This window comes from Gadus morhua, chromosome 20 (assembly GCF_902167405.1).
Source record: "Gadus morhua chromosome 20, gadMor3.0, whole genome shotgun sequence".
NCBI classification, from domain to species: Eukaryota; Metazoa; Chordata; class Actinopteri; order Gadiformes; family Gadidae; genus Gadus; species Gadus morhua.
Genome location: NC_044067.1, coordinates 9,051,023 through 9,078,522, shown reverse-complemented (window position 1 = coordinate 9,078,522; position 27,500 = coordinate 9,051,023). Strand labels below are relative to the sequence as shown.

General features: G+C 47.6%; 2 protein-coding genes across 5 annotated transcripts in view; one reads left to right on the top strand and one right to left on the bottom strand.

Moving 5' to 3' along the window:
• Positions 1 to 23,163, top strand: part of sytl5 (synaptotagmin-like 5) — a 30,842-nt gene extending 7,679 nt beyond the window's left edge. For 2 of the 3 annotated variants that reach the window (XM_030343470.1, XM_030343471.1), the window contains exons 2-18: positions 5,640 to 6,051; positions 6,500 to 6,718; positions 7,273 to 7,385; positions 8,347 to 8,479; positions 9,203 to 9,325; positions 9,978 to 10,089; positions 10,576 to 10,705; positions 12,022 to 12,122; positions 13,132 to 13,224; positions 14,491 to 14,556; positions 15,483 to 15,661; positions 16,472 to 16,574; positions 17,279 to 17,440; positions 17,958 to 18,066; positions 18,927 to 19,068; positions 20,271 to 20,479; positions 21,116 to 23,163. In XM_030343470.1, the coding sequence (XP_030199330.1) occupies positions 5,933 to 6,051; positions 6,500 to 6,718; positions 7,273 to 7,385; positions 8,347 to 8,479; positions 9,203 to 9,325; positions 9,978 to 10,089; positions 10,576 to 10,705; positions 12,022 to 12,122; positions 13,132 to 13,224; positions 14,491 to 14,556; positions 15,483 to 15,661; positions 16,472 to 16,574; positions 17,279 to 17,440; positions 17,958 to 18,066; positions 18,927 to 19,068; positions 20,271 to 20,479; positions 21,116 to 21,261 (2,259 nt within the window). In that variant the 5' untranslated portion in view covers positions 5,640 to 5,932 and the 3' untranslated portion in view covers positions 21,262 to 23,163. The remainder of the gene's footprint in view (positions 1 to 5,639; positions 6,052 to 6,499; positions 6,719 to 7,272; positions 7,386 to 8,346; positions 8,480 to 9,202; positions 9,326 to 9,977; positions 10,090 to 10,575; positions 10,706 to 12,021; positions 12,123 to 13,131; positions 13,225 to 14,490; positions 14,557 to 15,482; positions 15,662 to 16,471; positions 16,575 to 17,278; positions 17,441 to 17,957; positions 18,067 to 18,926; positions 19,069 to 20,270; positions 20,480 to 21,115) is intronic. The other variant, XM_030343472.1, reaches the window with a different exon arrangement.
• A 244-nt stretch (positions 23,164 to 23,407) lies between these two features.
• The window catches only part of srpx (sushi-repeat containing protein X-linked), an 18,607-nt gene continuing 14,514 nt past the window's right edge, over positions 23,408 to 27,500 (bottom strand). For both annotated transcript variants that reach the window (XM_030343473.1, XM_030343474.1), the window contains 3 exons: positions 26,463 to 26,596; positions 25,673 to 25,794; positions 23,408 to 24,455 (listed from right to left, as the gene is read on the bottom strand). In XM_030343473.1, the coding sequence (XP_030199333.1) occupies positions 24,272 to 24,455; positions 25,673 to 25,794; positions 26,463 to 26,596 (440 nt within the window). In that variant the 3' untranslated portion in view covers positions 23,408 to 24,271. The remainder of the gene's footprint in view (positions 24,456 to 25,672; positions 25,795 to 26,462; positions 26,597 to 27,500) is intronic.

The following is a 27,500-nucleotide window of genomic DNA, read 5'->3' as shown; positions in this document are numbered from 1 at the left end:
GTGTGTGTGTGTGTGTGTGTGTGTGTGTGTGTGTGTGTGTGTGTGTGTGTGTGTGCGTCACAGAGCGGAAAGAGTACGGAAACAGAGAGAGCGAGAGAGCTCCTTGGCTGCTCAGTGCAGAGAGGCAGGCCTAGTTTTCACATGGGTGAACCCGTCACGTATCGCTGAATGCGCTCGCAACGTTCCCCGTTGAAGCCCAGCCACTGCATCTCTGCAGTAACTCCTCCAACCACCGGTAGGTAGATTAGGTTAGATGTTATCCAGGAGGCCTCCAGCCTCAGAGAGCATCTGGCTATCGCTCTACGCCTTTCTGGGGCCAGAACGCTACATGCCATCGCTGGAAGGGGATTACATTTACTAAGATGCAAGGCTTGGATAACAGTGTGATTCTATTTGAACATTACCTTGTGGGAAAGATTAAGCATTCACTGGTTTTTCGTTTAATGTCTTTGCTTTGTCTGTACCTTCTCTTTTTTCAATGCCCCGTGTACGCGGACACCAAATATGAGCAATCGCACGTCTGACAAACAGATGGCGCGAATCAGTCATGCTCGGTTTTATTGATTCAAATCAGGATTTATTTGCCGTATCCAAATCGCTTATCAGGCGGTCTGAAACCAACGACCTAACGTGCCTTAAACACGTTAAACACTGCAGACGTGTATTGCTTCTCCTCGAAAAAATCAAAGTGATTTCATTATGTCATGGTATAAATGCTGAGAGGCAATTGGTTGACATCTTCTTTCATTTGGCTGGATCCCCCGGTGTGCCAATGAGACAAATGATTCTGTCACGTGTCTCGGTCTGGTTAGAAGTCAAAGCCCCCCCTCTGCCTCCATTAGGATCTGGCTAATGAGTGAAGAAGGTGCAATGAAGCCAATCTCGCGGTCGGCCCAGTGCTGACTTTCTGTCAGTCGCTGCCCTCTCCTTCTTGTGTCTGACAAGAGCTTACATCCCCCCCCCGCCCCCTCCCATTGATTCTTTTACTACATTTCGGGCATTTAGAAGACGCTTTTATCCAAAGGGACTTACAATAAGTACATCTGCATGAATGATTTAGGGGACCAACCAAACTGAAGCGGACTGACTGCACGTTGTTCTAGGGCATTCCCATCCTTGGCTCCTGGGGCTTAAGGAGGGAGGGGGGGGTGCAGGAGAGGGCAGCGGTGGTCATAACATTTTAGATCATAAAAGATGTTGTATACAACAACAAAAAATACAACAATATACCAAAAACCCACCAGATATAACAACATTTTATCTTCTGTAGATCTGCTAGAATCGTATGGGTAAAGATATTTCCTTGGGTTGAGTTATTGTGGCACCGCCAAAGAAGGCTAGAGGAGGGCTGGCCCCGGGGAAAGATGGTGTAACTTTGTGCAAGAAGAACACAACCCCACCACAACAACTGACGGTGCGATTAACATAGGAAGGGAAGCGCAGAAGCACAGACGTCTGGGTCCTTCCTGGGTTCAGCCGAAGACATCGCACAGACACGAGGAACTGAGGTATACCAGGCCCTGGAGGCTTGGAATGATTGGGGCAGACTAGAGAGAGAGAGAGAGAGAGAGAGAGAGAGAGAGAGAAAGAGAGAGAGAGAGAGAGAGAGAGAGAGAGAGAGAGAGAGAAAGAGAGAGAGAGAGAGAGAGAGAGAGAGAGAGAGAGAGAGAGAGAGAGAGAGAGAGAGAGAGAGAGAGGATGAAGAGAACGAGGAGGATTAGGAGGAGGTGGAGGAAGCGCTAGATGGAGGATGCTATGTATGGTTTATTAATGAGCGGGGACTGCCCCTGTCTGGCTCCCAGCTAGTTTATGAGCATGGAGGAGGGCTGTGTAAGCCATGACCAAAGGAGAACAAATTCTCCTGATTGGGGAAGACGTTCTCCTGGTAGGGGAACAGGATCTCCTGGGTGGGGAGAACGTGTTCCTCAGGCGGGGAGAACATGGGGAGGACGTGTTCTCGGGGCGAGGAGACAGTTGGACACCGAGCAGCGAGGTGTCTTGACGGTCTGTGAAGTGGCCTGTGCTGCTCTTGTCTGAGAAATAATGAGGTTATGGCAGCTCTGGGAGAGAGGGGGGAGAGGGGGGAGAGAGAGGGGAGAGAGGGCAGCAGGAAGTGGAAGGGACGGGGTTCGCGGAGAGAGTGGAAGAGGGAGACGGAGTAATGGGGGCAGAGAGAGAAGAAGAAAGAAACTGGGCGGAACGAAAGTAACCTACTTTTTAGACATATGGTACTAAATATACTACTCTGAAAAACTGCTGAAACGGCATGATATTTAGAACTACCAAGGAATATGGTTTGCCTTCAGCGTATTCCAACAGCGGTGTCCCTGGTTCAGCTGGACCTTGTTTTTGTGTGCGTCAGAGTGTATGCACGGCAGTTTCTGTTAGGAACTCCATGTTTTGTTTACTCAAGGCAAGGGGAAAGGCGGGAATGTGCGCAGTGTGTGTGCTTAGGGAGGGTCAGCTGGCAACACCGTGACACTTGGGAGAAACGCAAGGCCGCTCGCTGTATCACACTATGGCGTGGCACTATGGCGCGGCACAGCGACGCGCTGCCTGATGCCATCTTGGATCAATATTAGCTTACCGTTCACCCATGGTGGCGCACGTTAATAAACAGTGTCGTCACACCACTGTTGTGGCATCGCTGTGCAGCTGGGACAATATAAAATGGTTGAGGATATTGGATAACACAGCATTGTGTTTTTATCTTATGCCCGTATTTGTGGAAAAATATATTAATCAACATTATTAAATTAGTTAATAATATATAAATAAATATATATATAAATTAAGGAAATTGAAAAATATTTGAGCCCCTTATTTGTAGTCTTATTTTTGAGCAAGCGATGTTACAACCCTTTGATGTGATGGATCTAATGTATAATATAGACTGTGGTGAACCTTTACTCGATAAAACAGTCCTTTACTCGGTCTAGTCTGCTCTCCATGGGGGTTTTTTGTAAAAACAGTAAGGAAGGAAGGCAATCCTCTTATCAGTGTCGTGAACGTGTGAATTCACTCTTATAATCATGGCCAACATCAGAGGAGAGCGGAGGTGCAAAGTGTGTAAAGCTTTGCTTGATTCACATAATTGAAACCACTGCCTCGCTTGGAATTAGTGTGTTATTATTCTGATTTGGCACCGCTAAAAATGCTAATTATTGATGTCTCAGTGTGTCCCTTGCTAATTGAAAATGGGTTTGAGCTTCAAGAGGCTGAGAGGGTCCAATAGCAAGAGTGAAAGCAGGGAGAGAGGGCGATGTAGTGAGAGAGAGTAAGGGAGATATATATTGTGAGGGAGGGGGAGAGAGAGAGAGAGAGAGAGAGAGAGAGAGAGAGAGAAAGAGATAGGGAGAGATCTAGTGATAATGAGAGAGGAATATATATACAAAGACATATATATATATTTAAGTGAGGGAGAGCAAGTGAGATAGCGAAAGCGAGAGGCAGAGAGAGAGAGAGAGAGAGAGAGAGAAAGAGATAGGGAGAGTGACACTGCGAGACGGCGAGAAAAGAGACAGACAGAGCTAGTGAGAGCGAGAGCGAGCGAGTGGAAGAGAGAACAATATAGCCAAAGGGAGAGGGTGAGGGAGAGAGAGCGAGATGAGAGACACGAGTAACAGGACAGTAATGAACAAGGTATAAAGAGAGACCCAGTTTTGGCCGTCCTCTTCCCTTCCAGCACTTTGCCTTTCTCCTTCCATCTCTTCTCATTTCATTTGTGTTGTTTTCTTTTGTTATGCCCTTCCACCCGTGGTTTTGACAAGGTGTGTGGCGCTCCTCATCAAGGTAAAGGGCCCCGTGGAAGGGATTATCGTGGCAAGGCGAATTAAAAGGAGTCTGCGTCGCTTGGATACAGAGCACGTTGACAGTAATTAAAGAAGCAAATCCATCACCTGCCTCACTAAATAATGCACTGGATTCATTTAGAATAACCAAATCAATCAGGCGACCGCGGAGGGCCACGTGCGCCTCGAAATCACCCGAGTGTTCACCCTCGGCTGCAACGCATCAATCTGATTACTACTATAATTGCTCCCTTTCCTTCGCTCACTCTGTTTATCAATCCTGTTTGCTCGCGCTCTCTCACTCTCTCTATCTTTCTCTCTTAATATCTCCCTCTCGATATCTCTCTCTTGCCACCCATTTTTCCCTGAGCCCCTTCATGCTTAGCACGGATGAATCCAACCGTAATACTTAATTCCCGCCGTTCTAATTATTATTCATCTCCCTTCCAGTTAGCGAATCCTCCACTCTATCCCCTCTCCAACATCACCTTGATACTCTCCTGCTTTCCTCGTTTGTTTTCCTGTGGCTACATTATCATATAATAATTTACCCTTTTCGGTTCAGGCCCTTGAAAACCAACCACATGCACTTGAAATCCTGAATAATAATTGCCTTATTAACCACACCGACACGCTGTGCAGGTCAACACAAGAAGTGATCAAATGAGCAAGATGAATCTCACTCTCTTTCATTCAATTCTCCTTCAGGGAGGTAAATAGGGCAAATCATCATCGTCTTCAGAGCATGCTTCCACATGAACACACTCTCTTTATATGGATCTCCAAAAATTCTACAAATGCAACCATTCACAAGATGCTTTTCTCCCCCTTGCAAGTAGGGCTAAAACATCTTGAACGTGGCTAGAGGTGGACTGGTGGACCTTGTCTCAGTCCAGGGTTGGGAATCAAACCGAGAACCTTGACTAGAGTCCTTTTTCCATCAGATTTTCAAGCGAATTAACTCTTAAAGCAAATTAATTTGTAGCGACATAAGAAGCGCCTAAACGGTTTTCCATCGACAGAATGATTATTACCCGCTAGATGATTTTCCATCAACAATGCGCATGCGCGACATTCTATATCGCTTCAGCCGTTTTCCATTACTTTTATGTCGCTAGAACTTTCCCAAAACCACCTCTGCAGAGCGAATTAACTTAGTGCGACAAAATCGGCGTTAGAGCGATATAACCCTTTTTCCATCACATATGTCGCACTAACTTTTGATGCGCATAATTTTAAAGCGCATTATCTTTTTGATGGAAAAAGGACATAGGAGATCCCCTACGAAACCGGACACACGATTTAATCAATTAACTGACGTTTTATACACTTTTTCAGTCACCTTCTGTCACACATTTGTGCAGGGTCTCTTTGTGTAGAATAGCATTAAAATCCATCGTTAATCAGTACCTCTCGAGGCATGAAATTGGCAGCAATAGTTCTCATGTATACTGGGTTTAAATAACTCTCACAGTGAGGTATTGCAGATTAAATGAAGCCTGAATAATGTTTTATATATATATATATATATATATATATATATATATATATATATATATAATTAGGCATGCAGATTCTGGAGTCTCAAACACTAATTGGCAAACACTGACAGACAGTGCAGTGTTGCTGTCAAACGGCGACCAATTACCAAAGGTTGTTCCTTTTGGTAATCTTCCCGTCGAAGGCCTTAATTAACATTCGACCACTCGCTGTGTGGGATACACAGCCTGGAAGCAAGAACCACATCGAGAATAGCAAGAATAACCCAGTAGCTCAGTTCCTCTGTGTCTCTGGCCATGTTTCGTCGTATCCACTAAAGTCGAGTGGCGATGTCTCTGCTTTGTTCAGGTTTCCTGTGGAGACGGGTGTGATTGCAGTTTGGCGGGTGTCATTTCCTTTGGCTGCTAGAAAAGCACTCTGCGTCGCAGGGGTGCCCGGCCGGGAAGGACCTGCTGGGCGGAGTCTGAACCATGTCCATAGGCCGGAGAACAACCCAGATGATCACAGAACAAGCCTGCGTCCCATCGTAGGGTCATGTAGCCCCCGACTGGCCGCCCTCCCCCCCACCCCGGCCCCCGAGTGAGCTTTGCCTCCAAAACACCACGTTTGATTTGATTGGCTGCTTCTAACCCAACCGACCAATGGAGAAGACGGAGGAAGACCTGAACCTGTGCTTCCTGCTGGAGGACGAGAGGAACATGATCCTGAGGGTGTTGCAGAAGGACGAGAAGTTGAGGAAACAAGAGGAGAAGAGGATACGGTGAGTATCCACAACAAACCTTATCTTCCTGTGGCACCCTGTACTTCCCTTGACATTCTCTCTCTCTTTCTCTCTCTCCCCTCTCTCTCTCTCCCCTCTCTCTCCCTCTCCCTCTATTCCCTCTCTCCCCTTTCTCTCTCTCTCTCTCTCTCTCTCTCTCTCTCTCTCTCTCTCTCTCTCTCTCTCTCTCTCTCTCTCTCTCTCTCTCTCTCTTTCTCTCTCTCTCTCTCTCTCTCTCTCTCTCTCTCTCTCTCTCTCTCTCTTTCTCTCTCTCTCTCTCTCTCTCTCTCTCTCTCTCTCTCTCTGTTGCTCCCCCCCCCCTCTCTCTCTCTCTCTTTCTCTCTCTCCCCCCCCCCCCTCTCTCTCTCTCTCTCTCTCTCTCTCTCTCTCTCTCTCTCTCTCTCTCTCTCTCTCTCTCTCTCTCTCTCTCTCTCTCTCTCTCTTTCAGGAGGTTGAAGAATGAGTTGATGGAGATCAAAATGCGGGGTTCCCGCCCCCCCCAGGAGGCAGGGGGGGAGCGGGAGTGCGCCCGCTGCCTGCGGACCCTGGGCCTCATCTTCGACCGGGGGGACCTCTGTGAGGACTGCCAACTGCGCGTCTGCAACCAGTGTCGGGTCACGTCTCCCAAAGGCCGTCAGTGGAAGTGCAACGTCTGTGCCAAGATCATGTAAGTGTGATGCAGAACGGAACGACCAAACTCAATACATCCCGGGCTACTTAATGACCGTGACGGTCTGGGTGATCAAACCATCGTAACTGTCTCTCCTGGCCACACCTAAACATCCCTTTGCAATATCATCATTTCAAAATGACTTTGTTTTACCAATTCTGAAGATCATTTAGCACGAGCGCACTCTTTCCGGGAATGTAAACATTAGCAATTGAGCTTTCGTCTTTCGTATTTTGGAATTAATCTTCATAACGTCAGAACAGTTTCTGAAAACTCTTGACCAAAACAACATTTGAGTCGCCATACGAATACTGTGCAAAATGTATTTTTTTTGCAAAAAAAAAAAATGCTCTACTACTACACAACACAAAACGTCATTATAACAAACAATATGGCTGAAAGAGATTCCAGGAGAGGCGGGTGCGATGGTGTGATCGCCCAGACCATGGGCGGCCCTTTTAAATCTCTGGGGCTGGCCCAGCCCAGAGCGGGGGGGGGGGGGAGGGGGTCGGGAGGCCAGGCGTTTGATGGTGTGTGTGTTCGCTGTGCAGGGAGCTGAAGGTGGTGACCGGGGAATGGTTCCACGAGGAGAGATCCAAGCGCTTTGAGCGGCGCACGGTGCTCGGCGATATGATCAAACAGACCATCCTGAGCAGCCCCTCCGGTGAGCCCAACCACTAATCCGCCGTCAACGACGGCTAATTCACCGAGCTACATGCAGCCGGTGACCCTGAACTGATTTGCATTACGAGGACGGTTATTTGTTGTGGCGCGGTGGAGCTCCAGAGACTGGGGATTGATTCTCGTTGGATCCGATTTGCACTACCTGCGTGTGTGTGTGGCTGGTTGTTCGTGTCTGTGTGGTTGTGTGTGTGTGTGTGTGTGTGTGTGTGTGTGTGTGTGTGTGTGTGTGTGTGTGTGTGTGTGTGTGTGTGTGTGTGTGTGTGTGTGTGTGTGTGTGTGTGTGTGTGTGTGTGTGCGTGCGCGCGTGTGTGTGTGGTGCGAGAGAGCGAGCAATAGACAGAGAGAGAGGGAGAGTGAGAGAGATAGGTGTGAGGGATGGTTAACTGAATGGATAGTCAGATGGATTGTGGCTGGATAAATGGATGGATTGATGGATAGGGAATGAATGGATGATGGATGGATGATAGATTGATATCGGGGCAATGGATAGACACATATCCAGGCAATACATAACTCCATATGACTCCAGAACCTGTAGGACGTTTATAGGCTTGAGTAGTATTGACCAATCATGTTTTATTTCGCTTAATTAGCAATTGATATCTGTTGATAGAGATTAGCTGAAATGACTTCTGGAACTGAAACAGCTTGAAAAAATATTGAAAACAATGACCGATGCACGGAAGAGGAAGTCTTTGCCAGGATTCATTATCTATTACCTGTCTCTACCGTAGCCCCAGAAATATTGCCTGTTTTCCCCAGAGGTCAACCATGTCAGGCGATGGCTGGTTGAGATTGATGGATGGATGGGACTCATGAATGGACATATGAATGGTAGATGGATAGATGGCTGGATTGATACAAGTATGTTTTTTAAGCTGTTTACTAAACAACATACTCCTACTTGCTACATCTACTATGTTAACGCTTTGGTTCTCTAGCCACAAAGGACAAGTCTCCAGAGAGAGTCGCCACCCAAGAGAACCAGGTTCCCATTCAGCCTGAGAGGTCCAAGACCCCCAAGTCCGCCAAAAGCTCCATACACTCCCTCCTGGATGGCGCCAAGAGAAAAGGGTAAAGTGGCATTCAACTTTTTACCATTACTAATACACGCACGCACGCACGCACGCACGCACGCACGCACGCACGCACGCACGCACGCACACACACACACACACACACACACACACACACATACAGACAAATACACAGAAGTACATACACACACACAGTATATTCATTGATACATGACAGAACTCCACAGAAAACACAACAAAAATTGTTTTTCTAGGTTTCGGTGAATGACTGAAATCCTTTGCAATCCCCTACCCTTTATACATAGAATTATACATAGAAAACAAAAGACAAGCAGAGCCTGTGCTTTCAATTATGCATGACTGTGCTCTCTATTGATTTTTATTTTGTCCACAGAGCCTGTATACTGTTTTGAATAAGACTATATTCAACAGATCAACCACGCTTGTTATTGGATCTCCCTTTTAAAGTACCAATCTGAAGGATCACCACATACCAACAAAGCACTGTCATGGGACACACAGAGCCTCTTTGATGAACACCAGAGTCGCAAACAGTTTACTGGACGCAAATCAGAGGCTTTACACTGTCAGCCGATACAAAGGTCTCAATCAAGTTGCTGATCCCTTGTGTGTATGTATTGTGTGCGTGCCTGTGTGCGTGCGTGCTTGCTTGGTTGCGTGTGTGTGTGTGTGTGTGTGTGTGTGTGTGTGTGTGTGTGTGTGTGTGTGTGTGTGTGTGTGTGTGTGTGTGTGCATGTAGGTTGAGGCTGGACAAGAAAAAGCATGGAAACAAAGTGAAAGCGGGGAGTCTTCATTCGCTGCTTGACGAGGACGTTCACAGTGTGCAGAGTGTACAGTCTGACCCCGCCCCGCGCTCACGCAGGTATCCACACACACACACACACACACACACACACACACACACACACACACACACACACACACACACACACACACACACACACACACACACACACACACACACACACACACAATCATCTAATGGTTAAAATCCCTTTTAGCCGCATCCAAAATAAATAATGGTCAGTCAAACAAATAGCCAGCCCTTTATTTATGCTGGATGACGTGTTTTCCAAGAAGAGAAACAAAGTGTGCACAGCACCGCTAGCAAAACACATGAGATCAAATGAGCAAATACTGAATGGGAAGCAGTGGGCAGCGGGGCTGAATGAAGAACCACAAACATCAAACATGAACCAGCGAGCCGGATCTCCAGGGGGAATTGTATGCAGATCAAACTGTGAATATTTGATCAACAAGGCCGGTACTGGTTTATCGGTGGCAGATTCGTACTGAGGACATTTATAGCAAAGGTCCACAGGATGTTAACGGCCACCCGGGGACTTCACACTACAATACCGGACGACAATCAGTGAGATGATTGCTGCATCCGGTTTGTCTAAAGCGCTCTTGGGTTGATTTACGACGACTCTGTGTTTGTTTTGGAAGGGTACACATATTCAGTGGAGCCTGCTGGTGTGTGTTCCCTGAGCACTACCTTCTGTGTCCTCTAGGGGCAGCAGCCTGGCCCTGGAGCACTCGGGGAGGGCGGTGGTGCCCAACAACCTGCGCCCCGTCACCCCCTCGGACCAGTCGTCTCTACCCGGAGACAGCCACAGATTCAGGGTGAGCAAACACAAATACATTGAGACCCGCAGATACGCACACATGCATACACACAGAGACACATTCATAGACTTACACGCATGCACGCACACAAACGTCATGCATGCAAACACACAGACACGCATGTAAACACACAAGAACGCGTGCATAACACACATTAACGAACAAAAACACACAGACATGCATGCTAGCACAAAGACATGCACGCACCCACACATACATGCACGCAAACCCACAGACATACACACAGGAAATTACACAGACAAACAAACACACACACAGAAGTGCAACAAACAACACTCATTCCACATGCACGATGAACTACTTTCAAGTTCGAGTTCATGTCCGAATTAGCATTGGCAGCTACGCAAAGGCTGTGGCATCAACACTGCTGATTCACATGCGCTTAACTGCTGTAAATGTGTGTGTGTGTGTGTGTGTGTGTGTGTGTGTGTGTGTGTGTGTGTGTGTGTGTGTGTGTCTCAGCCGGATGGTGCTGAAAGCGTTGCCAGTTTCCAGTCCGCTGACAATGTGTTGGAGAAGCTCCCCATTGGCCATCCAAGGGGCGAGTCGGCCCCGCCCACCATCGCTGTGTCGCGGGCCTCCGGCTCTTCCGGTATTTTCTTTACTTCAACTGTTCACTATTCAGGCATTTTGTCATCCAGGACCCGCGACGGGCTTCCACGTCATAGACAAACTTCCGGTAGAGAGATGGCCCAGGAGCCTCGGCCAGAAGGCCTATTTCCTGTTCATTCCAAATATTCAAACGAACACACCTCATTGGTGCGAGTGGATGAAGCTTTCTGAAGTGTTTTCTATTGTGCACTTACAGATCCAAATACAGAAACAAATCGGAAGCGAAGGAAAGTGAAATGCCCCATTCACCCTGATCTGAGCTTGTCTGCCGTCACTTGAGATTTTTTATCTAAAGTCAGATTAGTGAGACTAGTCATTTAGAGGTTTCATTGATCACTGTATCTGTGACTTAGCTTAGCTGATAACGACCCAAAGAGATTCAAGGCACACCAATCTGAATGATTTAGAAAAATGTAACATTATAACCAGGATATTATACACACGGTAATTTATCATTTTCACAGTATTTTCGCAGACTGCTGCAGACTGTCAATAATGGTATCCCATGGATACAGGTTCATACATAATAGGAAAGCCATTGCATTATTTGTTAAATATGTGGGGCATTACTCAATTATAAACCAACCCATATATAGCACCAATTATATTAATTATCTTTGATAAAATTATGCGTATTATGTAATATGCACAATTTCATGGCACACCTTTTCATGCCTCAAGGCACACAAGTGTGTGTGTGAGAGCAGCCCATACACTAATCTCAAACACCGTTATACAGCTTACATAACAAAGGGGCTGTCACAGTCAAACGGTAGTTTTGGAGAGAGCAGGAGAGTGGGATGAAAGGTGTCAGCGCTTCACCGCGGGGTGGGACTCTTCAACAGAGAGGGTGAGGAGAGATGTCTCCCTCAATAAAGTTATACACGGATACAGTTATAGGATCTGCGTCATTAAAGTGATAAGATGAGATAGGTCTTTATTACTCCTGCGAGGGAAATGCGATACGATCTCAGCTCACGTTTTTTTAAGCATGAATAATGTAAATGTAAACTGTATTTCCATTTGGATTCATCTGTTAAATCTGATGTAGCTGTAGCGCATTATTACACATTTAAAAAAGAAATGCAGTGAGTGAGCAGTGGTTCTTAAGATACACTTTTGGTTAATGTTATTTATTTTCCATCACTATTTCATAAATGTTTTTCATCTATTTTCCTCTGTGGCTTCAGGAGTGAACTGTCCCGCCACATTAAGTCAAAATAGTTTAAAACTAAATAAATAATAAAGTTAGTATTTTTTAAGTGAAAGTTTGTCTTCTTCATCTCCTTTGGACAGACCATAGTCGCTCAGAGCTGGACCTGTCAGTTCCTGGATTGGAAGCCAGCGATGACGGCTTCAGCCTCCAAAGCCGCTCCATCCCTGGCCTCAACGGATCGGTGAGACCCCCTCCAATCTCTCTGTCTGCCTCCATCATCATCATCCACACACACACACACACACACACACACACACACCGCCATCTCCACAACAACCACCAACACCACACGCATCTCTCCTCCCTGCGAGGTAACCCTTTTAGTACACCGCGGTCATCGCCTGTGCTATGAGGTGGTGTCTTCCACAGAGACACTGAGAGACGCAGAGGGATGGAGAGAGAGGAGAGAGAGAGACAGTGAGAGAGACACACAGAGAAAAGGAGAGAGATGGAGAATGAGTGACTGATAAAGAGACACAGAAAGCAGGAGAGGGATGGAGAATGAAAGACTGATAAAGAGACACAGAAAGCAGGAGAGAGATGGAGGAAGAGACAGATAAAGAGAGACAGAGGGAAGGAGAAAGAGAGAGATGGACAAAGATGGAGAGAGTGAGAGTCAGAGATAGAGAAATACATAAAGGGTGGCAGGGACAACAGGACCAACCGAGAGGAAGAGGGACAGACCGGGCGGGGTTAATCAGCACCTCATGCTGTTCACACGTCCACGTCCATGTCAGGGTGTATAACGTTAGCGTGAGACGATAAATCAGGCTTCACTTACGTCCTCACTTCACCTCAGGGCTGCATTCAAAAGCAGACTCATATGGGCTGTCTGGAACGGCCATGCTCAGGGTTTTCCTGTCTCCTTGTGTACCCCAAGGGTTAACTTACATCAGTGTGTTGCTCAAAGCTGTGCATGCAATCTGAGCAGAGACCGGAACAAAAGAGCGGTCGTATCAGTGCAGCTTCTCATCGAGGCACGGCGCCTTTTTTAATTGATGTTTAATTTTATTTTGTGTTGTCGCGTGGGACGAGAGAGTAATGACATTAGGTCACTCTGTCCAAACATGTCCCTTTGAATTAATGTGGAAGGGTCAACAAACGCCCCCTCTGACTCACTGTTTACCAGAGCCTTCTGAGAGCCTCCCAGGCCTCCGGCCGCCCTCTGAACCCCATGCTTTGCTCCGCAGGAGTTTTCGGACGACGCTGAGGAGGAAGACATTGATGTGTTGGTGTCTGCAGGCAAAGGGGTCAGCCGACGCCTCAGCAACGCAGTGTCCACGGTAACACCACATGCTAACCCTTGTCCTGGAGCACTAAACACACATGTGCTCATACGCAGGCTTATTCACAAGCACACCAACACACACACAACCAAATAGACACACATGCATATTGTGGGGGCCGAAAGTCTGACGTGCCATGACAATAGCTAGTTTAAATCTATTGACTTTGTGTAAACACAAGGTGTAAGCTGAGGGCTTGAAAAGGACTGTTGTGTCATTAACACACAAAGTTAAAACAGCAGTTAGTAGCTGCTAACTTTAGCTAAGACAGCATGCTTAAGAAACCTATTGAACCCTATTTTACTTATTTACATACTTACTTACGTGCTTACGTATTTACTGACTAACTTACTTTTTACTTTCTCATTTTCTTACTTTAAGCTAAGCCAGCATGCTTAAGAAACCCGTTCCCATCCTTCTAACTACCTTTATTTACTTTACTCTACGACCTAAAGCTAAAACAGCATAATAGAACCCTGTTGCTTCTTTTAATTACTTGTTATACTTACTACCTGAGGCTCAAAAAGCATGCCTAAGAAAACTATTGCTTCTTATGCTTACTTGTTATACTTGCACCCTAAAGCTAAGAAGGCATGCATAAGAAACCTATGGCATCTTCTAGTTCAACTCCACGGATGTTTCAACATTTGTCTTCTTTACAGAAGCTTAATGCTAATGTGGCTTTGGCCAAGCAATACCTGTGTCCACAGGGCCAACCGCTAATGATCTAGTCAATACACTTATTACAATGATTGTTAATGTTAGTAGCAGTAGTAGTAGTAGTGGTAGTAGTATCAGTTGTAATGATAGTGCCATTTATACATTTAACATAAAAACACCCCAGATCATAATGTCCCTCCTCCACTTTAATTTAAGCACCAAAAAAGAAATATACTAATCGATAAGAATAATGAGACTATTCAAACATACGAAGCACATAAATATATCCTGATAATATATACCCTAGCCCGTCGGTCCGTGGTTAATGTTTGCCTGCCTCTATTCTGTGTCCTCGGTGTCCTTGTTAACGTGATAATTGATTACAGCTGATGTGTAATGTCCCTCTCTCCACCCGATAATCGCCATGGCAACCCTGCATGATGTGGCCCCTTTGGGCCGGCGCTGTAACGGGGGACGAGGATGTTTCTGCCTCCGTTCCTCTCGGTGGTTTTCTTCCACTCCGGGTTCCTGATCTGTCATTGTCGCTACAACCTGCTCTGTCTCTCTCCTCTGCCTTTTCTCTCCCTCGCTTCGCTCCGCCAGTCCTCCACCCCTTGCTCAGAGAGGAGGTGGGGCTACCTCAATGTCCCTGACTCAGACGCCGAGACTGTAAGTCTCTCCGTGTTTTTGTGTATGTGTCAGCCTTCAGCGTGCGGATGCTTGCCAGTTTGAATGCAGCAGGAACACACAGCCACAGTCACAAGTTATTATCCGGACCGCCTGCAGGTGTACTCGTAAATACACCGTCCCCTGTCTGCGTTATTTATACTGGCAGTATTGCGTGTGTGCATGTGCATGTGCATGTGCATGCGTGCACGTTCATGTGTGTCTGTTGGACACGTGCCTGCTTGATCTATGCGTTCCCACAAAGGTTCAGCATATCAGGCTGATAGCCCTTAATTGAGACTTCCTCTGGAAAAGGTTGACTTAATGATAGCGGGTAGCCAGGATAGCGCCACTCACATCCGCCAATTTTTATTAATTCATTTGGTTTTAAGTTAATTAATTCAACAATTATTTTAAGGTTGGTGGAAGTCAGAAGAGTGGGGATTATTGGATGATGATGAGCTTTAAGATTGCTTTAAGATTCCTTCTTTTTTAAGAGGCAGGTGTGAACATAAATCCAAGAAGTGTTGGGCCAGAATGGATTGTAGTCTCTGCATCTAAAGCCTCTTCAATCGACTATCCCAGATCTTATCTGTTCTGAAGGCATTAGAGCACTCCTCTGCACACCCAAATTAAAATGGATTCGGTGGACTCTCATTTCGTTTCCCTCCTTCTTCTCTTCTATCCTTTTTATTTCTCGAGGTCTTTTCTCTCTGGTCAATTTCCCCTTCGTTTTTTTCTCTTCTGCCTCTCCCTGATTGCCCTCTTCCTCACACCTCACATCTTTGGTCCTTCTCCCTCGTTAGCTTCAGCGTCTCCTCTCGTCTGTCGTGTCTAATAGCTCATCCTCTTGTCCCTACGCGTGTGTTGTGCTAACGCCCACCCGGCTCCATGTCATTTTCTGTTGTTGTGTGTTCCTCCCTCAACAGAGCAGCATAAACAGCATGATGAGCATGTACAGTGAGACCGGTGACTATGGTAACGCCCGGGTGAGTGGGGAGATACTGTTGAAGATCAGCTACAGCTTCAAGACCGGCGCTCTCAACGTGCTGGTGAAAGAGTGCCAGAACCTCGCCACCGGGGACGAGAAGAGGCAGCGCACGGACGCGTGAGTGCTGACCTGACACACAAACACGTGCACACTGGCACACAAGCGTGCACACGCGCATGTGCATGTACACAGGCATGCACTTAGTTGCATGCCCTCACAGATATTACCAGACTTTGACACAGACACACAAATACACTGGGGGCGATGGTAATGATATGCATAGACACACACGCTGAACACACACGCATATATATATATATATATATATATAAAAATATATACAGACACATATTTAAATGCATGACCTCAAACGCACATGCATTTGAGAGAGCCAAAGAAAGAACCATACCACTAACAGACCCAGAGACTCACACGCATACACTCGGGGCAGGGTGGATGGACGACACACACACACACACACACACACACACACACACACACACACACACACACACACACACACACACACACATACACACAAAGACACACACACACACACACACACACACACACAAACACACATATATAAACACACACATTCGAAAGCATGAATTTGAATGCATGACCTAGAACACATGAACATACCCAGATGCAGTGACACATACTAGGGGCAATGTGGATGGAACACACACACACACACACACACACACACACACACACACACACACACACACACACACACACACACACACACACACACACACACACACACACACACACACACACACACACACAAATGTGTTATGTATATTTATTCACACGCACACACACACATTGAAAGCATTCCCTCAAAGTCATGAACGAACACACACATCTACATGCATAAAATATGCCCAGAGTCCGGAGCTCTGCTGCTGGGTTCTGCAGGTACGTCAAGACCTACCTGCTGCCGGACAAGTCCCGCCAGAGCAAGAGGAAGACGGGCATCAAGTCCAACTCCACCAACCCAGTGTTCAACGAGAACCTGAGGGTGAGAGTGTTCCTGTGTGTGTGTGTGTGTGTGTGTGTGTGTGTGTGTGTGTGTGCGTAAAACATAAAAACACACACATACACACACACACGCGTGTGTGTGTGTGTGTGTATGTGTGTGTTTGTGTACGTCTGTGTCTGTGTGTGTCTATGTGTATCTCTCTGTGTGTGTGAATGTGTGAGGTTGGAGGTAGAAATGTTGGCAATCACCAGATGTTGGCCTTTTAATTAAGACTTATTTTTACGGGCACTAGCAACACAATATCACAGAAGGATGTATCAATGACACAAATCCCGAATATCTTGTCAAAAAGTGTGTTAATATCGCTGTCTGTGTAGCCCGTACTTCGTCGGAGTCTGAAACAATTCAGCCTCATTCAGTTGCATGTTTGCCCTAATGACATTGGGATGTTTTTGGTAACACGTTAGGCTACATAGCCAGGAGAGAACATAGGAAGAGCCATTTAAGGTTGAGGGCTTCTCAAGCCTTCAACTTTGAATGGAAACTTTAAAGGAAACAGAGCGAGGGGACAAAAAATCGATAGAGTGAAATTGCGTGAGATTGGATTTCAGCAAACATCATTTTTCCGATACTTAGTGCACACCTGAATAACCCTTAAGGGACGTAACGAGGAGTAAACGACGGATCTCTATTGGTCAAGGCTTTCAATGGTGACTCTGTGGTTGTGTGGCGCTTTACCGCAGTACACCATCAGCCACTCCCAGCTGGAGACGCGCACACTGCAGCTGTCTGTGTGGCACCACGACCGCTTCAGACACAACAGCTTCCTGGGAGAGGTGGAGCTCACCTTCGACTCCTGGGAGTTTGACTCCAATATAGAGGAGTGGTACGCGCTGCAGCCCAAGGTAGGGACACACGCACACACACACACGCACACACACACACACGCACGCACGCACGCACGCACGCACGCACGCACGCACGCACGCACGCACGCACGCACGCACGCACGCACGCACACACACACACACACACACACACACACACACACACAGTAAAACACACGCACGCACAAACAGACAGACAGACAGATAGACAGACAGACAGACAGACACGCACACAAGTGCAGGCACGTACGCACACACTGACTCTTTCTCTCTCACACACAAACACACACACATGCACGCCCGCAAACAAATGCAGGCACACACGCACACTCACTCGCTCCTACTCACAAACACGCTCTTTCTCGAACACAATCTCTGTCTATTTCTCTCCTTCTCACACACACACACACAGACACACGTCTATTATATGTAACATATGTTCATGAACACACATAAAACTAAATATGTATACACTCATGCACACAGATACACACACACGGTGGCCATTGGTTGAATGTGGTTAATCTGTGTGTAGGTGGACAACAGTATTGACTCCTCGATGCAGTACAAAGGAGAACTCACTGTGGTTCTGAAGTACATCCCAGCTGAGAAGAACCTCACTCTCCCTCTGGACCAGGTTCAAGGTAAGACCCTCTCACTACCTCCGGACCTGGTTCACAGTAAGACCCTCTCACTGCCCCCAGACCAGGTTCACAGTAAGACCCTCTCACTGCCCCCAGACCAGGTTCACAGTAAGAACCTGTCACTACCTCCGGACCTGGTCCACAGTCATTCACAAACCCTCCAGCTCAGAGTGGTTTTAAATGCATGCCATCAGCCTGTCAGTGTGGCCTTGGCTGGGGATCGATTGAGTTCCACGCAGGGCCGCGGCTATACGCTAAAGAGATTCAAACCAATCAGATTAGACAACTAAGTGAATCTCTTGCTGTCATCGCTCTCGCCAAATCCGGTTTGAAGTAGAGCAGAAACGTCTTGTCCTCTGAGAAAAGTCATCTGTGCACAGTGGCTGTTTTAACATCATTATTTGGTCATTTCATATGAAATGGTTTCGATTCCTCAGTCGATTTGTACACTTTCCTCATTGTTTCCAAATTCGGCACAAACTGATCTGCCGAGAGAAATAGATTGTGACCTACAAAGATCAGCATGGTCTCAGGAAGCTAACTTCAGCCTCCCACACATATGCCAAACAAATATAATCTCTATAAGTACTATCAATATTTATGTACCTTATTAATTCATGTATAATTGAATACCTTAGTTAACGTGAAAACCATTTCCTAAGTTAACATGAACACCATTAGTAACAATGAACACAACTAGTAGATGATTACTAGTTAGTTATCTGTTAATTAACTGCTGGATAATGCCTATCATTGCAATTACTAACGTTGATGATCAGTTCATTAATGTTCCCTTATTGTAAAGTGCTCCCATCGTGTTCCTTCTCCCGGTTCATTCCTTATCGCTCTTCCCTCCTCAGTGAACAAGAAGAGCTTCTTGAAAGGCAACAAGACCAGTCGCTTCATGCTTCCCAAAGGGGGCATGGTGGAGCTTCTGGTCAAGGAAGCAAAGAACCTCACGGCCGTCAAGTCTGGGGGCACCTCGGACCCCTTCGTCAAGGGGTGAGACCCTCGCTCAGTCCATCTCCATCGCACCCCCTGTCAGCAGAAGCACCGCACAAAGGGAGCGTCTATGGGAAGCTATAAAGCTTCCTATAAACACACCCTGAGGGGAAAGGGCTGTTCATTTAACCGCCAGTGTCTGTTATACTACCTGGCTTTCACCAGATGATACCCCGTTATCACTAAAAAGAGCAGGTATATACTCACGTTTTTAAAGGCGGGAAAACCTTCTGAAGTAGTCGACCTGTTCCCGTTGGCTTTAGAAGATTACGGCTTTGGGTTTGGTTCTGATGTGTCACTTTCCACGTCAGGAAGGAGTGGTAAAACAGGGGTCGTATAAACAGTACCAAGCTGCGTGAAAGCCAGAGCAAAATGTTAACGGTTTTTGTTAGCTCTCCCACGGGTCCACCCGGGAGGCCTGTTTGCATCACTGCCGAGCCGCGCGGGAGACGATAAATTCCCACAACTACTGCAGAGTCAGTTGGTCCGGGAACAAATGTCGGTTGTAACCTTTCCAACTAAAGACAAAAGACAGTGTTGTTGCAGTTTAAGTGGGTTTTTGGATTGAGTGTGAATGGGGCCTCAAGACGAATAACAAAAAAAGGGGGTTCAGGGGAAATATTTAGCTTTTAGGATTATCGCATTAAAGCAGACGCTCAAAACTGGGATTTACTGCCATTGATATAAGGATCAAAATCCCTGAACAATTGTACACATTTGTACTAGGCTTATGATGACGGCACCATTAAAGGCATAATCCAAAAGGCTTGGATTACAGGGGAGACAGAAAAACTCAATGCTGGGGGTGTTACCTTTCAACTGATAATTGAGTGCTCTGTTCTATGTGGTTAGCCTTCATTTATTATGCATTACATTTCAACACATATCGGAGCAGCCGATTGATTTGGAATGGAGAAAATAGTGTTTGAATACACTTGACTGAATGTTTGTCTCAAACACTCAAGAGTTTCGTTTTTCTGGCTCCCTTGTAATCCAAGTCCTTTGTATTATGCCTGTTGATTAAGTCTTTTGTACAAGCTGGTGATATCAATTCATCTTAACTCTAGAAAAATGTAGCCATCATTTACAATACAATCTTTTTTTTTTTCCTCGAATCGGGATCATAATATACTCTTCGTACAAGAAACGCCCAAAAAACGGTATGCATACAATCTATATATACAACGTCTCTCTCTCTCCAGATACCTCCTGCCGGACAGCAACAAGTCCACCAAGCACAAGACGGCGGTGGAGCGGCGCACGGTGAGCCCGCGCTGGAACCACACCTTCACCTACTGCGGCCTGCAGCCCGGCGACCTGGAGAACGTGTGTCTGGAGCTCACCGTCTGGGACAAGGAGGCCCTGGCCAGCAACGTCTTCCTGGGAGGAGTCCGGCTGGGGGCCGGCACTGGTGGGTGCTCCGTGTGTGTGTGTGTGTGTGTGTGTGTGTGTGTGTGTGTGTGTGTGTGTGTGTGTGTGTGTGTGTGTGTGTGTGTGTGTGTGTGTGTGTGTGTGTGTGTGTGTGTGTGTGTGTGTAGGGGTTGGCACTGTGTGTGTTTGTGGAGTTTGGTATTTTGGTTTGTGTGTGTGTGAGTATGTGTGTGTATGTGTATGTATATGTGTTTGGGTGTTGTCAGGGTTTGTATATGTCTATGCGTTGGCATCGTGCCGTCTGCGTGTGCGCGTGTGCGTGCCCGCGTGCGTGTGTGTGTGCGTTTGCGTGCATGGCAGGTGGGTTGTCAGTGTGTGCGTTTGTGTACCTACAGTACGTGTTGGCAAGGAAACATTACCCCGGACTGGCAACAGCTACAGCGTGTCAGAGCATTGTAAACATGTTAGTCACCCCCCTCCCAAAGAGGTGAGGTGAGGTCAGTCCAGGACACAGTCTCATAGTTCCAGGAAGACTCCTCAAAGTATTATGTCTTTCCTTGAGGCAATCTGGTTTGATTAAAAAACCAGAAGACCAGCAGAACAAACGGAACACTCTGTACCTCACCCCCTCTCCTCCCCCCTCTCCCCCCCCCCCCCCCCTCCAACCCCCCACCAGGCCTCAGCTACGGGAACGAGGTGGACTGGATGGACTCCTCGGGAGAGGAGCAGCAGCTGTGGCAGCGCATGATGGAGAACCCGGAGATCCCCCAGGAGTGCACTCTGATGCTGCGCTCTAGCATGGGGCGCCACCACGACACGTGAGGGAGGAGGGGGAGGGAGGGGGAGGGGGGGGAGAGAGAGGGAGGGAGGGGGGGGGGACAAGGGATGAGAGGGATAATCACCACAGTCTCTCTCTAGGGAGAGAGAAAGGGGGGGGGGGGTGATTGAGAGAGGGATGGGGGATGATGGAGAGGGAGAGGAGGGGTGAGAGAGAGAGAGAGGCGGTGAGATAGGGAGACAGACTGAGAGAGTGGGGGTGAGAGAAAGACTAAGAGCTGCTGGATGAGGGAGAGTGGGGTGAGAGAACGAGGGGGATGGGGAGAGAAGGATAGAAAAGTGGTGTGAATTTGGGACGAGAGAGAAGGGAGAGAGAGAGAGAGAGAGAGAGAGAGAGAGAGAGAGAGAGAAGGCCAACAGAAGGCCATGTAAACAATCATTGACTCAAAGATGAAGCATCAACAACAACAACAACCACCACGACCACCACCAACCAAATGAGACTGCTGCAGAGCGTTGCTCTCTCGACGACATCACCGCCGCCCCCCACCACCGCCACCTCCTTCCTGTTGCCCCATCTGCCTCCCAGTACCCCTGGCAGCACATCTCCAACCACCACAGTCATGCCTTACACCCCCTGAGACCCGCCGGAGCCCCTCTTCACGACCAAGCACTGCTGTATATAAACGACCGTATGTTAGAGAACCAACACAGGCACTGTACTTTAACACACACACACACACATGCTAGTGAACGATAAGCACATGGTCACCCACGCCTCCCTGCTCCAGTAGCCTCCCCCCCCCCCCTCCGTGGCTCCTGGTCGGCGCTACGATCAATGAATGCACAACAAGTTCTCCCTTCCAATTGTTGCATGTGTCGTTGTGTAAACGTGTACATTCATGCGTGGGCGATGGGGCAAGGCGCCCCCAGTGTTGGGAGAACACACATCGAAGCACACGGACGCTGGGATGGGACGCCTCGGGGCAAACAGGTTTTTTAAGAGAGAGAGAGAGAGAGCGAGAGAGAGAGAGAGAGAGCGAGAGAGAGAGAGAGAGAGCGAGAGAGAGAGAGAGAGAGAGAGAGAGAGAGAGAGAGAGAGAGAGAGAGAGAGAGAGATGGCGTTGGTTTCAGCAGTTCACATGACACTGTATCAGCGTCATGAATGAAAAGCGAAGGTCAAACGTAAAGGAAGTGAGGCTGTGGTCACACCCGAGCAAAACTAATAAACAGAAGACACACACACACACACACACACACACACACACACACATAGGGGTGTGTGCGTCAGCGGGGCGAGCGTGTCAGTGTGAACACGAGTGACGTGTGTGTGTGTGTTCACAGTCCAAAAAGAATTTCCGCCTGGAGACTGTGATCAGAGAGCGAGTGAGTCAGCACGACGTCCTCGGTCTCCTCTGCTTGAGGTTGAGGGGCGTGTGTGCGCGCGTGTGTGTGTGTTTGAGAGGGTGGGAATATAATTAGTCATCGATTTGTCCCACCGGTTTTGGGGGGGGGGGGGACTGCCACTGAATCTCAACCACCCTGGTGAATCACCTGTGTTTGAGTCCGAACACCCCCCCAAACACCCCACCACCCAAACACCCCACCACCCTTCGCACCGAACACACAAACACAGCAACACACACACCCCTCACGGCGTCCTTGTTTAAACCTGGCCAATCACGGATCGGAGGACGGAAACATGTGCAAACAGACAAAAGACATCAACAACCCGTGGCGTTCAATGTACAGTCCTACTGTAGACGAGAGCACAATGCTGCAGAACCCCTAAAGCGTAGAGCATGTACTAGTCTCTGTGTTCTGTTTGTGTCCGCCAGTACGGGCCACCTTGTTATCAGGGCAGCCCGTATCGATCTATAGGACTGCCCCCATTGTGTCTGAATCGTGTTGCCAGAATATTTTTAAATAAAGAGCACATTATCTTCACTGGTCTGTTTTTTTGTCTGGTTTCTTTTGCGTTCATTTTTGGTCATTTGTATTTCCAGTTGTAAAATACGTTTCCTGAATAACTGCGTTTTGTGGTGAGAATGAATCCACATGGATGGTATCGCTCTTTTCTTCTTCTGAACAAGCATTTTTCCCTGAAGCAGGCGTTTTCAGAGCCAGAACGGCACGTGCACTTGGGAATTTCTCCTACCTGAAACTACAGGCAGTAAACACAGAACACCTGTTGGTCTGAAGAGACATGTTTAATTAGGTTTGGGTACATTGACACAGCATGCAGATACACCAGCATAACTGTCTTGTACATATGCCCATATTTTGTATTTGAAAACTGCGTACATGGCTTAAAAAAAACAATGAAACATAAATATAAGGCAGCTAAAGATATTTTGCCATTCGTGTTCGTGTATCAAATAAATGATTCGATAATGGAAAATAATGAATGATAAAATACAGACCGACGGAACAGAAAATCAATATGATTGTAATGAATCCCACAAATCATCGATTTTTGAGATTTAGAAAAACCCTTTCGGTTGACCCAACTCTTGAAATGGCATTTATTAATATTGAATGCCAGCACACACACACACAGACGAACACACATTAACATACTACCACACTTGCATGTTTTGTACGCACACAAATCCGTTCAGACTGACGATTGAAGCACCTTAGACAAATATCTTTCTGTTAAAGGTGCTGTAGGAAAGATTTTAGAGCAATCATCTTAGTGTGTTTATTATTTGTTATAAATGCTAAAGCTATCTCTCGGCTATTAGTGAGGAAATACTCTGTTTCGAGTTGCCGGCCTCTGTATTAGCCAATGAACTTTTCAGACAGCTCCCGGCTCGTTTCTGACTAATCACGGCATCTCTCACCTGATTGGCCGAGGGAAACCATCTTGCCTAATAACCACAGGTGCAGGGACTTCTCAATGGAGGGAGGGGACATTTCTGTGGGTTGTTCTTGTGGTTTTGCTTCCTCTCTCTCTGGACAACTCTGGACCTTAACCGACAGCATCAATATAAAAATAACCACTGCGGCGTGGCGGTTGCGACGCGCAATCCACTGACGGACCGGGCGGGCTTTAGGCCTGACAGTTCTGGCCGGCCTCCTGCTGCAGCAGCTCCTCCTCCTTGCGCAGGGGGAAGGTGTCGATGGTGGTGAAGATCTCGGCGGCGGTGATGGGGAAGGTGTAGCGCATCTTGTCCAGTCCCTGCTTGTCCAGCAGCACCATGCTGAACGTCCTCTGAGAGAGCTGCAGCAGCAGCCTGGGGGAGAGGAACCACAACCACACATCAGCTCAGTGTGGGGCTGGGGGGAGGGGGGAGGGAGAGGGGAGGGGGGGGGGGGGGGGGAGGGCGGCATGGAGGTAGGGGTGGATATAGGGGAGTATAAAAGGAGGCAGGGTGGGAGGGAGGGAGTTAGGTACGGAGGCAGAAGGAGAAATGTGTAGGGAGGTAAGGAGGGATGGAGGGAGAGCTGATCTTTTCAGATTGCATCTGGTATGCAAGAGACAGAAATAATACAATTACGGAAAAAAGGCCAGCGGTAGGGAGAGAGCTAGGTAGAGAGATAGGGAGGGAGGGAGGGAGGGAGGTAGGGAGGTAGAGAGGGAGGGAGGGAGGGAGGTAGAGAGATAGGGAGGGAGCTAGGTAGAGATAGGGAGGGAGGGAGGGAGGGAGGTAGGGAGGTAGAGAGGGAGGGAGGTAGGGAGGTAGAGAGATAGGGAGGGAGCTAGGTAGAGATAGGGAGGGAGGGAGGTAGAGAGGGAGGGAGGGAGGTAGAGATATAGGGAGGGAGCTAGGTAGAGAGATAGGGAGGGAGGGAGGGAGGGAGGTAGAGAGATAGGGAGGGAGTGAGGTATAGAGACAGGGAGGAAGGGAGGGAGGGAGGGAGGGAGGGAGGGAGGGAGGGAGGGAGGTAAAGAGATAGGGAGGGAGGGAGGGAGGGAGGGAGGGAGGGAGGGAGGGAGGGAGAGAGGGAGGTAGAGCGATAGGGAGAGAGCTAGGTAGAGAGATAGGGAGGGAGGGAGGTAGAGAGATAGGGAGGTAGAGAGATAGGGAGAGAGGGAGTGAGGTAGAGAGATAGGGGAGGGAGCTAGGTAGGTAGGGAGGGAGGGAGGGAGGTAGAGAGACAGGGAGGGAGGGAGGGAGGGAGGGAGGGAGGGAGGGAGGGAGGGAGGGAGGGAGGGAGGGAGGTAGGGAGGGAGGGAGGGAGGGAGGGAGGTAGTGAGATAGGGAGGGAGGGAGGGAGGGAGGGAGGGAGGGAGGGAGGGAGGGAGGGAGGGAGGGAGGGAGGGAGGGAGGGAGGTAGAGAGGGAGGGAGGGACTGAGGTAGAGAGATAGGGGAGGGAGCTGGGTAGGTAGGGAGGGAGGGAGGGAGGTAGAGAGACAGGGAGGGAGATTGATAGCTAGATAGGGAGGGTTTCAGGGAGGAAGTTAGGGTGGGAGATAGGGGGGAGGTAAGGAGTAACAGAGGGAGTCACCTGAGCTGCAGGGCCAGTCCTGGGGAGAGGATCCTGTGTCGAATCCGACCGATCTGGGCCGGATAGTTCCCCACCAGCTCTACCACGGTCACATGTCGGAGGTCCAGACCACACTGGGCTGGCTGTTCACACACACACACACACACACACACACACACACACACACACACACACACACACACACACACACACAGACACACACACACACACACACACACACACACACACACACACACACACACACACACTTTAGTATCTTAGACACAAAACAAACATAAACCACTCCAACAAGTCCATACCGCCCCTGGTGCGTGGTGGGTTGGCTAAATTCTAATCAGGCCCGCTGTGGTCTGTTATATTTCAGTGTTTGAAAATAAACAATGACTTTCAAAGGTCAGGCGTTCAGTCTGTCAGGAGGAAGACATCCAACTCCTGATGCAGCCTTGTCAGACTCGTTATTTCCATGACATTTTCTGTTCCTCGGGCTCCGTCTCCTTCTCTCTCTCCATCATTTATCTCAATCCAGATGACGGCAGGGGAACGGTCATGCCCCCGCGGATAGACACTGGCTCACCAAATCGATGCCTATTACTCATATACATATTTATAATACAAATCGACCCAACGTCTGTCTTCTCCCTGAATGTGTGTGTGTGTGTGTGTATGTCTGTGTGTGTGTGTGTGTGTGCATGGGTGTGTGTATGTCTGTACGTGCGGTCGGTGCATGAGCGTTTGCATTTGTTGGTGTGTGAGTGTGTGTGTCCATGAGTGTGTGTGTGTGTTGTACCACCTGGAGGTTGGTCATCTGGAAGCGGTAGTAGTGATTGGACGCGGTCGGCGCTGAGACGACCAGCAGCCTCCGTTTCTCGTAGAACTGGTCCAATAGTGCGGCTGCGCTGCGCACGCCCACGTTGATGTTCATTGCTGCCACACGACAGACCCGTCAGTACGTTAGGGTTATCAGACACACCTGGGACCACCTGGTCACTTTCTGAGGATCAATACTAAGGACAAGGAGTGAGTGGTAACCTGTTCACCTTCTGAGGCAAAATACAGAAAACATGTAGTAGGTGTAAACCTGTTCACATTCTGAAGAATAATACTAAGGGCAACTAGTAAGTGTAAACCTGTTCACATTCTGAAGAATAATACTAAGGACAACTAGTAAGTGAAATCTGTTCACATTCTGAGAAATAATAGCAAGAAGGAGTATTAAGAATAATCTGTTCATATTCTGAGGAATAATACTAAGGACAAGCAGTAAGTTTTAATCTGTTCATATTCTGAAGAATAATACTAATAACAAGTAGTTAGTGTATCTGCAAGGAGTATTAAGTATGTAAGAAGGTGTTAAAATGATATATACCAACAATATTAATCCAGGAGATGTGGCTGTCAGAGCAGCTGAATTACAGGCCAGCAAAGGAGATATAAAAGAAAGTTTAAATAAGGATATCCAACTACTACACTTTTTGATTTCAAACATAGTATGAAAGATGCTTCAAATGAGCTGACAGAAATCCTTGTGATATACAGCGTCAATAAAATATACATGAATGCGTGTTGTGTTACATTAGACAAGCGGAACCAAAGCCCTTCATCAGACTTCCATCCAGCAAAACATGTCTGGGGGACGTCTGCCATCGATGCAAGAAGTGTGTATTTGACCAAATTTCGACTGGAGCTAACTTGAAATAGCAGTCTTGAATGGAAGACGAATGAAGGCCTACCATTAATTTAACTTTATATAAAGATTCACTGAAAGCTGTTGTGGATAAAATCACCTGCCAAATCATTAAATAAATAATAGTCTGTTGGTGATTATTTG